Source organism: Psammomys obesus, unplaced genomic scaffold, assembly GCF_907164565.1.
Source record: "Psammomys obesus unplaced genomic scaffold, mPsaObe1.curated_primary_1811, whole genome shotgun sequence".
Taxonomy (NCBI): domain Eukaryota; kingdom Metazoa; phylum Chordata; class Mammalia; order Rodentia; family Muridae; genus Psammomys; species Psammomys obesus.
The window spans coordinates 13584286-13595811 of NW_026596057.1; the positions used below are offsets into that span (position 1 = coordinate 13584286).

The 11526-nt window shown below is 40.2% G+C and overlaps 1 protein-coding gene across 1 annotated transcript in view; it reads left to right on the plus strand.

The window, feature by feature from the left end:
* The window catches only part of Axdnd1 (axonemal dynein light chain domain containing 1), a gene marked incomplete at its 3' end in the record, with an annotated part of 105477 nt that overhangs the window by 75914 nt on the left and 18037 nt on the right, over positions 1–11526 (plus strand). The window contains exons 19-20 of the mRNA XM_055624393.1: positions 980–1076; positions 4953–5063. Of these exons, the coding sequence (XP_055480368.1) occupies positions 980–1076; positions 4953–5063 (208 nt within the window). The remainder of the gene's footprint in view (positions 1–979; positions 1077–4952; positions 5064–11526) is intronic.

Here is an 11526-nt window from a genome sequence, read left to right on the forward strand (position 1 = left end):
AGAAGAAGAAGAAGAAGAAGAAGAAGAAGAAGAAGAAGAAGAAGAAGAAGAAGAAAAGCCCTTCCTACTACTCAGTTCACATCCCAGAAGGAAAAAGCCCTTCTGCTTCTCCTCTTAAATACCCTTCAACTCCTCAAAGTCCCTCCTGTTTAATCCCTGTAAAATGGTTGCTTGCTCTGCCTCTTGACCTAGTGTTAACTTTATTTAATCCTGTTTGCAGAAAACTCTTGGATTAAGGGTGTGTGCTAGGCTGAGCCACACTACAAGTATTTGTTTACAGTAAATAGAAAGCTCTAGTATCAAAGACTGAGCCACACCACAATTAGAAACAGGTTTTTCCAGTTCACAATCTCAGGGTTCACAATGGGATGAAATACCCTGCAACAATGTTCAGAAGTGAAAGGACTGTGGCAGGAAGGTGGTAAGGGTAATTAGCAAGGACAAATTACTGTCCCAGTGAAACTGATATTTTTATGGTAAATTGTCATCATTAAAGATAGTGGATTTTAAGCACTTAAAGTACCAGTAGTAAGTAGATCATGCTAGGAATATTAGCTTCTCATTACTATAATAAATACATGAGATATCAATTTGTAAAGAGAAAAGTTGTTTCAACTTAGAGTTGAAAGTGTCCCAGTTCATGACTTTTTGGCCCCAGAGCTTTGGGCCTGAGGCCAGGTGGTACAACACCATTTCAGGAGGCTGTGAGAGAACAACTTCCTCATTTTATAGCTTGGAAGCAATGGGACAAAGAATGGGATAAAACGGCCCCCTCCATGGGTCCACCTCCAGAGACCTAACGGCCTCCAGTAGTCCCACCTCCTGCAGCTTTCAGTACTCCCAATAGGACCACTTGGGAGAAGAGGATCAGGTCTCTCCTGTGTGACCCTTTGGGGTTACACTCATCCAAATCACAGAACTGAGCTCATGTGAGCTCACTGTCACTGTCTCATTTCTCTCTCTTTCCATCTCTCTCCAGTTGCTGCAAAAGCATGGTAAGAGTCATGGCTCTGACGAGAGCTGCTCACTTACAGAAGAATCCTGCTAAGGATCTTCAGGAACTGGAGAGGATGAAGGTAAGGATTTTTTTTTTTGTCTTAGCTTTGCTTTCTTTGTTTTTAGCAGATTTTCCAGGTCAAAACAACTGTACATATTTGAACTAAATAATTTTATAATTCTAAAATATTCTTGTGGCCATTAAAACACTCACTATAATAGACGTAATGAAATATCTAATACTCTCAAAGTTTGCACTCCTTGGTAATTGACTAAGTGGTTGTTCTGAGACTCACTCAAATTGTTGCTTTTATCAAAAACCCATGCTTTTTTAGTGAAGAATAGCTATCTTCTTCATTTGTCCTCAGTGTGACTTGAAAGGAGGAAATATTTGGCTCATGGTTTCAGTCAGGGTTCAGCTGGTTCCATTGCTTTGAACCTGCACTGAGGTAGGGCATCATGGCAAAGGGATGTAAGAGAACAGAAATGCTTATCTCACTGTAATGGGGGAGTAGAAAGAGACAGACAAGAAGGGGCTAGGGACAGGACATACATTTCAAAGACAGAACCCCCACTTTTGCAACCATGTCCTATGTTCTATTTGTTAGTATTTAGGCAGCCTGCTTCTGTGTTGCTTAGCAACCTATGATGTCATCATGTGGTGCTGGTCAGGTAGCCACACCTGGCAGGTGTGGTTACATTGATCCTAAAAGGACCAACTCACCACTTTGTCTTTCTCTTGGCTCTTGCCCTCTCCTCTCTTACCTTCTCTCCTTTCTCTGTTGGAGCACTTCCTCTCTTCCCCCATCATGTCTCGCTCTCTCCTTCTCTCTCTCTCTTCATCTCCATCTAATAAACCTCTTTCATATAAAATCTGCTGTGTACATCATCATTTTCATTTGGTCCTAACACTATTAGCTCATTCCTCACAAACTTCTCAATGGATTAACCCATCCACAAAGTTGGTACCCTCATGATATACTTCTCAAAGGATCACTAGGTCAAAGTCAAGTCATGAGCTGTTCAAGGGAACACTTCCTACTCAAAGAGTAATGCAAGTATTTTACTGTATGGATATACATATATGTGCACACGTGTACGTGTGTGTGTGTGTGTGTGTGTGTGTGTGTGTGTGTATAATTTATCCATTCTCTCTTGATGGACACCTAAATTGTTTCCAGCTTTGATTATTAAAGGCAAAGCTTCAATGCACTAATCTTTGAACAGACATTTACTCTTTTCTCTTGGAATGGGATATGTATATTTCCAAGGTGACTGAATCATTTTTACACTCCTGTCAGCAATAAATAACAATCATTTGTTTCACAACCTCACGGATAGTTGATATAGCCCCTATTTTTTCCTTTCCTTTTAAAAAATCTATTTATTCATTTTACAGCCTGATTGCATCTCCCTCCCACCTTTCCTTCTAATTCCACTCTTCCTTTTCCTTCCCCCTTCCCCTATTCCTCAGAAAAGAGGAACACCCCCCTACCCACCCACCCCAGCTCATCAAGTGGCATCAGGACTGAGCATGTCCTCTTCCCTGTGGCCTGGTGAGGCAGCCCTGCCGGGGTGCAACCCCTGTTTTAAATTGTGGACATTTTAGTATGTGGGAAGTAATAGGTTATCATGGTTGTATTTAAGTTTCCTTAATGACGGATGATGTTGAATTTCTTTTCTTGTGCTTATTCTTCATACATATGTCTTTGGCATATATAAATCATTGGCACACTCATGTTGGAGCTCTTCATATGGGCTGAATCTTATATCCTATGTGTAATTTTAAAATATACCCTCCAGCTTGTGGTGTTTCTTGTCTTAACAGTATTTTGAGGGCTGGGCAGATGGCTCAGCAGGTAAAGCCCTTGCTTGTCCATGCCTGAGAGCTGGAGTTCAGACTTCCAGAACCCATGCAGATATCAGGTACTCATGGCAGCCTGCCAGCAACCCCAAAGCTGGGAAGGCAGAAAAAGGAGATTCTTGGATCAAGCTCTTTAGTTGGACTGCTGAATCAGTGAGGTCTGGACACTGCCTCAACATGTAAAGTAAAAGAGCGATAAGAGGAAGGAACCAGATACCAACCACTGGACTCCACATATCCACATATGCACATAAACCCACACAAACATATGAGTCCACACACATGAAAACACATCTACAGACATGCATGTCACACACACATACAAAAATGCATGCTCCATAGAAAGATACTTTGAGAGATAGGAAATTCTTAATTTTGATGATAATCTAACTTTCGTTTTTTGTTTTTGTTTTACAGATCTTGCTTTTTTTTTTATTTCTTCAAAGAAGTTTTGCCTAGCAATACCATATAGATTTTTTTCTCTCATTTTGTCTTCTAGATATTAAATAGTTTTAAGCTCTATTCTCAGGTTTAGTATCCTTTTTGAGATAAATTTCTAAAAAACACCTGTGTTGCCAGGCATGGATTAAATTTCTTCTTCTTTTTTTTTTTTTTTGGCATGTATCTGATTATTGTGGTGCCATTGTTAAAGCCTGCTATTTATCAGGCGGCCCTGGCATCTTGGTTGAAACATCTATTGAACATGTATGTGGCTATTATTCTGGATATTGTATTGTATTGTTGATCTATTTGTCAATATGATCACCATTACCAAGCAATCTTCATTATTTTTATAATAAGTTTTGTAATCTAGTAGTATAAATCCTTAAAATTTGTCTTTTGCCAGGTTATGTGGAGGCTGGTTATACCAAGTCTTTTGTTTTACCATGTGAACTTTAGCTTATTGATCTCTTCCAAAGGTTTGCTGAGTTATTTATTTGGGTTATAGTTTAACTAGTGATCCGTAGGAGGAGGACTAACCTGCTAACCACCTTTATCTTTGGATCTGTCAACACAGTGTATGTCTTCACTTAAGTTTATTTCACTGAAATTTTGTGATTTTTCAGCATATAGTTCTTACTTTCATCAAATTTATCCCTATTTTATTTTGGTGCTACTATAAATATTCAGTATTTCATACTGAGAATCACATGAATATTTGATTGATATTGATATATACACAATGCTTAGAAAAGAGTTTATTTTAGTACAGAGCTAAAAACTGTAAATGAGTTTGCGATTTCTAACTGTTGTGAGACAGACAACATAAATATGTCTATTTACTCCAGATAGGGAGACCACACAGACCACAATAATGATTATACCAATGTCCATGGTGTATCAGTGAGTTTTATTGGAATTACTTACAGGAATGTGAATAAGGGGTTACTTACAGGAACAGTCGCTCAAAGGTGACTGCATCACCAAAGCCCAGTCCAGCATGGGTGAGAGCTCACAAACGCTGGAATCCAGGACACACTGCACAGCCTACAGACAGGTCAACAGCTTGGAGTTTCCTTTGCAGGTGGCTCAGTTGGTCTGAACCTTCTTCAGGCAGCTCAGCTTGTCTCTGCTGCTGGGCTTGTCTGAAAGTAACTCTCATCAGGTTTTATTACTTATATACTCTTGGAGAAGGAAGGAAGAGGGCTAGTGAATATAGTCACTTTCAGGGATTTCCTGAAGCTGTTTTGAGTTATTTCCTGTATACGGAGCTTCCCTGCAGAATGGGATGTTTCAATCTTAGAGGAAACTCTCACACAAACTGTTGTTACTAGCAAACAATCACATTGGCATGGTCAGTTACATAAAATTTATTGGGACAGATCATTTGTTAGTTAATCCTTCTGTATCTGGTTTTCTGATACCTCACCACACTTTATCCTATTACAACCCAAATCATAAACCCTGTTAGTGAAGGATAATGTGATTTAGGCCTACATTTGTAGTAAGATACTTCTGTGCAAGACTTTGAACTAACTGGACAGAAAAAAGTTACAGAGGAATTGTGCTTAGCAGGTCAGTGGAGTCAATGAATGACTTTGTACAGTTTTTTTTTTTCCATGTGTAGTAATTATGCTTTATCTCTTCCCAGAGAGAATGTTATGATTGGATCAACACATGTTCATACCTCCTTTCTGATATGAAAGGCAGGAAAATATTATTGCTGACATTTGAGGAAGCAGAGGAGCTGCTTGGGGAAGAGGTATTTATTATATGCTGCTATCATTGGCTTGTAAGGAAATGAATGGAATAGTCGTTAGTAAGGTCATATTCAGGTTCTTTCTGCATCTCGGTATGTAAGTTGCAGCATCTTTCTGAAATTGCTGTTTTGCATCCTTACTATAGCCACTGTAGGAAGAGAGTTTGTTTCTGATCCAGAGCATCAGCAGCTCTTCCTCAGACAGTTTAAAATAAATTTTGGATTCGTGTGTGTGTGTGTGTGTGTGTGTGTGTGTGTGTGTGTGTGTGTGCGCGTGCGTGTGTGCGCACGTGTCTGCCCATCCCTGCACCTGTGCCTATGTCTGTGGAGGCTGGCATTATATACAGGTCTGTGCTGCCTGACATGGGTGCTGGGAACTGAACCTGGGTTCTCTGCAAGAGCAGCAAGCCCTCTGAGCTGTTGAACCATCCCTGCAGCCCTTGCTGCAGGTGACCTTGAATCTACCTCTTATTTCCTCTCTTTTTTCTTTCTCTCTCTCACCTCTTCCCGCCCCCCATGAAACAGGGTCTCACTGTGTAGCTCTGGCTAACCTGGAAATCACAGAGATCTGCCGCCTGTCTCTGCCTCCTGAATGGTGGGATTAAAGGTGTGTGCCACCACTTCCGACTCAAATCTTAAGGGAAACTGACTTTCAGATAATAGTTCCTCAGACCCATCTGCTTCTGTATATACCCTTCCTCCCTGTGGCCACCAGGGTTATGTCCTCTTGAGTATTTAATCTGTGGAATATTTTTTCTTTTTTTATATCTAACAACTTCCCAGTGGTCCCATCTATTCTATCGGATAATACTTTATAAACATGGTAATTTCTCCCATTCTAAAAACATGTTCGTGGTTTTTTTGTTTTGTTTTGTTTTGTTTTTTGTTTTTTGCCTGATTTCTCTCCTTCCATCATAATCACTTTTTAAAATTTATTTATTACAATTTATTCACTTTGTTTCCAGCTGCAGCCCCCTCCCTCATATCCTCCCCATGCATGCTGCCCACCCTCCCTCTTCTCCCCCTATGCCCTTTCCCCTAGTCCACTGTTAGGAGAGGTCCTCTTCCCCTTCTATCTGACCCTAGCCTATTAGGTCTCATCAGGGCTGGCTGCATTGTCTTTCTGGCTGCTGCTCCCTCAGGGGGAGGTGATCAAAGAACCAGCCACTAAGTTCATGTCAGAGACAGCTCCTGCTCCCCTTGCTAGGGAACCCACTTGGAGATGAGCAGCCTATGGGTTTCCTCTGAGCAGGGTATCTAGGTCCTCTCCATACATGGTCCTTGGTTGGAGTATCGGTCTCTGCAGGACCCCTGGGACCAGGTTTTTTGGCTCTGTTGGTCTCCTTGTGGAGCTCCTGTCCCCTCCAGATCTTTCTATCTCCCCCTTCTTTCATTTTCTATCTCTCCCTTCTTTCATATGATTCCCTGCACTTTGTCCAAAGTTTGGCTATGAGTCTCACTATCTCCTTTGATACCCTGATAGGTAGAGTCTTTCAGAGGCCCCTGTGGAAGGCTCCTGTCCTGTTCCTTGTCTTCTCCTACTTCTGATGTCTATCCTGTTTGCCCTTTTGAGTAAGATTTCAGCCTCTTCACTAGGGTCCTTTTTGTTGTTTAGCTTCTTTAGGACTTTTTTTTTAAACGGTGATCTTACCTAAGTCCTAATGAATGCTGAGCAAGCTGAGTCATAGCCCCTGGCCCACAATGAGTCCTGTTAAAATTCTAAAGCTACTGTGAGGCTACTGCTCTAGAATATTCAGTCCTCCATTTAACCTGGCTCCTCTTTAGCATTTGGCTCTGTTAACTGTTCATTCTTTTGGTAAACTCTCCTCACAAGGTAAAAGTTCCCTGGATTTTATCCTCTTTGTGTCTGCTTATCCTCATTTAGTTGTTTACCTCTGTGTGTGACATGTTGAGACTCTGTCCTTAAGATGTGCTCATTACCCTTCCTGCATCCCTGTACAGTATTATATTCATCCAGTTTCTTGTGTGTTGAGATAGGGGTGTCTTGTAGCCCAGATTAGCTTGAACCGTTCAGGATAGGTTGCCTTGAACTTGTGACAGTCTTCCTTCATCGGCATCTGAAGTTCTGGGATTACAGGTGTGAGCCATTATACCTGGCTAATCCTGTGGTTCTAATTACCATATGCTTACCAATAATCTCAGATCAGTGCACACTGATTGTTCATTAACAGCCTTATAGTCCTTCAGTCCCTGACTGAAGGGCACTTACCTTGGTAAACTCTGAAGAAGCTTCTGTTGCTATGACAGCCATACCCCACAAGTATGCTATGATGGCATGCATATTGATGCCCCTTGGTCTGAAAGAAAGGAGGTGTTTCTATAACAACATTCAAAGGACTTTAAACATCATCTTTTAAGAAATTGTGCATCTTCAACAAAACCTTTCTATGTTGACCAGATCTTGGTCAGAATTATATCTGAATTAACCACTGAAAGATTTCATTGACACTAAATCTTAAAGTGCAGTATAATTCTAAAAAAACTCGCTGTAGTAGCATAGTCATGATTGTAGTTACAAACTGAATCTAGGGGAAACATTTAAGTACACAGAATCTACTGGGTTTGGTGACAAACATCTGTAATGCCAGCCCTTCAGAGGAAGAGGTAAGATGGTCAGGAGTTCAAGGTCATCTTTGGCTCCATAGTAAGTTCTAGACCAGCTCGTACTACAAAAGACCTTATACCAAATAAATAATAAACACATAAAGTTTTTTAAAAGTATACATGTTCATAGAGATGTGAACATAGATGGAACCTGAAGGTAATTTAACTCTGCCTTACACTTCTCTGATTGTTGAATCTTAAGGGACTATCCAGTCTTGATCACAGTGGATTGAATATCTGATGACAGAGATGCTTTCAGAAATGATCCGTGTGGTATTGATGAGCTGTTGAGCTTCGAACATTAGTCTTTCTACTGAGACAAGTCTGCTGTGTCTCCTTGTATCTTTTCCTACCAGCTGCTGATCATTCCTTTTTTTAAAACCTCCAGCTCAATGCTGAGTTAATATCTTCGACATACTATTTCCAATACTTGGCCATATTCAATCAAAGTCTATTTCTGAATTTTCCATTATTTTTTCTTTGATCTGTTTATTCGTGAATCATTACTATAACATTCCATTTTCATTTCATTTCTTTTTAAAATTTAAATTAATTTTTTTCTTCACAATTTATTCATTATATATCCTGATTGAAGCCTCCCTTTGTCCCCCCCCCCCATCCCAACCTCCCTCCTTTTCCCCCTATTCCCTTCTCCTAGTCCACTGAAAGGGGGAGTTCTCCACTATTACCATTTGCCCATAGTTTGTTAAGTCTCATCAGGGCTGCCTGGATCCTCTTCCTCTGTGGCCTGGCTGCATCACCAGGGGCAAGTGATCAACTCAGTCAACTGAGTTTGTGATAGAGGCAGCCCCTGCTCCACTCAGTCAGAGATCCACATGGAGACTGAGCTGCCAATCGGCCACATCTGAGTAGGGGGTCTAGGTCCTCTCTATGCATGGTCCTCCAATGGTGCATCAGTCTCTGCAGGACCCCCAACAAGATGGGACCCTACTATAGAGGGTCCTCAGAAAGGATTCACCCAACAGGGGATCAAAGCAGTTGCTGAGACTCAGAGTCAAACTTTGGGCAGAGTGCAGGGAGTCTTATGGAGGAAGAGAGGGGTGGGACAGAGTGACACGGTGGGGACAGGAGCCCCAAGGGAAGACCAAGAAAACTAAAAGATCTTTTCTTTTTTTAAAAGATTTTATTTATTTATTATGTATACAATGTTCTGTCGCATGTACACCTGCACACCAGAAGAGGGCACCAGATCTCACTATAGATGGCTGTGAGCCACCATGTGGTTGCTAGGAATTGAACTCAGGACCTCTGGAAGGGCAGCCAGTGCTATTAACCTCTGAGCCATCTCTCCAGCCACATTCTATTTTCTTTTTAAGATTCATTTCTATTTCTAAAATTATGTGTATGTGTATGTCTGTGTGTGGTACATGTGTAAGTTCAGGTGCCTGTGGAGGCTGAAGAGGGTGTTGGATCCCCTGGACCTGGAGTTACAGGCAGCAGTGAGGTGGTTAGCATGAGTGCTGCTACAAACTGATCCTGGGTTCTCTGAAAGAGCATCTGCCCTTGACTGCAAAGCCATCTCTCTAACCCCACACCACAGTGCTTTATTACTGATATTTTAGGATCCAAAAGAACCAGCCTTTCTCATGGATTTTTAATTTTTTCAACATTTCTTGGCTTTTCTTATTTCTTTATGTAACTTTATAATCTAGCTCTAGAAAAAATGATTTTTTTAAAAATTAGGATGTCAAGTTTATATATTAACTCAGAACAGACAACTTTCTAATTCTGAACTGTCCTATCCAAAAACATGGAGTGTGACATGTACTTTATGCTTAGAATTTTGCTAAATAATTTGCTCACCTTGAATATTTCTTAAGTTTATGTCTAAATATTTTATTTTGATGTTTTATAACTTTTGCACTGTAGTTTTATATGCGGTGTGAATTTACTCAATTATTATTTTTAGTTTCTTTTTCATTTGGTTTTCTTTTGGATTAATGTTGATATAATGTTCTTTTGGAATGTATGCAATTTACCCTTGTTCATCCAAATGCTGATTTCTCTACCCCACTATCTGGTTTCAATCAAGACATTGCATTGTGATGTTTATTTTAAATATCACCTGTCTCAAGTTTGTGCAAACATGCCACCATTTGTTCTCTATATTGTCAATTAAACAACCAGCCCCAATGTTGAGCAATGGAGAGGATAGGATATTGGTCCGGAGTGGGAAGAAGAGGAAGAAAGCAGGGAGGAGAAGAGGAGAATCTGCAGAAGAGGTTCTTGGAACCATATGGAGAAATGAACTGGAACTAAGATATGACTAAAAGCTAGTATAATGGGTGAAATCTGAATGGTAGGAAACTATGTGGGCTTGGAGGTTTAGGATAGAGTACCTTTGGCTAGCATTGTGCTCTAAGTTAATTAAATAAATCCTAGTGTCTGTGTGGTGATTTGGTTATACAGCTGTTTAGGAATAACCACTATTTAACTAAAAGATATATCAATAGTAAATATTTTAACACACAATAGATTATTTAGATATTTAAAGTCATCTACAAAAATAGTTTTTATGTTTTTTCTATCAATTTTGATAACTTCTTTTTTTTTTTTTCTTTGTTTGTTTTGTTTTTCGAGACAGGGTTTCTCTGTGTAGCTCTGGTTGTCCTGGGACTTGCATTGTAGAATAGGCTGGTCTTGAACAGGCAGAGATCTGCCTGCCTCTGCCTCCTGAGTGCTGGCATGTGCTATCACTACCCAGCTCAATTTTGATAACTTCTAATGGCTTTTTAACTGTCTACTTATGTTGAATTTTTCATATTCAATGTTAAATTTCAGAGATAACAAGCAGACTTTTTTGCTTCTTTTTAAAAGATATGGTGTGTGTGTGTGTGAGAGAGAGAGAGAGAGACAGACAGACAGACAGACAGACAGAGAGCAAGAGCACGCAGGTAGCTTTTGAAGGCCAGAAGAGGGCAATGGAGCCCTCCAGCAATGGAGCTGGAGTTACAGGCAGTTGTGAGCTGCCTGAACTGAGTGCTGATGTGTTCCAAATCCCTGAGCTTTTTCTCCACTCCCCCCTTTTTGTTTGTAACTTTAGCAGAAATGCTTATAATGATTTGTCTTTAAGAACGATGCTGGAGGCTGTGTCTGGTGGTGCATGCTTTTAATCCCAGAACTCAAGAGATAGGCAGATCTTTCTAAGTTCTGCATAGCAAGTTAGTTCTAGGGCAGTCAGAACTGAGTAGCTTTTATTTGTCTCACAAAGCAAACAAAGATAGATAGATAGATAGATAGATAGATAGATAGATAGATAGATACTGGGGAAATAGGGAACAACATCTGTAAAAATAAAAAATAGATTGACATAACAGTTAATATCTTTATTGTTCCTTCAAACATTTCAGCCTTTTTTTTTTTTTCTTATGGAGACACTTTTTTTTCCTGCCTTATCCTTTAAAAATTTTTGTTCGTTTGTTCTTCTTCATCATCTTTTAAATTTTATTTATGTCTTTTTAAATTTTTTATTTTATTCATTACAACTTTTATTCATTACAACTTTGTATACCAGCTGTAGCCCCACATTCATCCCCTTCCAATCCTGTCTTCCCTCCCTTTTCTCCCTCTATGCCCCTTCCCCAGCCCACCGATAGGGGAGGTCCTCCTCCCCTTCCATCTGACCCTAGCCTATCAGGTCTCATCAGGAGTGGCTGCATTGTATTCCTCTGTGGCCTGGTAAGGCTGCCCCGCCCCCTCAGGGGGAGGTGATCAAAGAGGCAGCCACTGAGTTCATATCTTTCTTCTTTTTCTAATTTTAATTTAATTTCAATTTCTTTTGGTAATAACAGTTTATTCATTTTGTATCCCAGCTATAGCC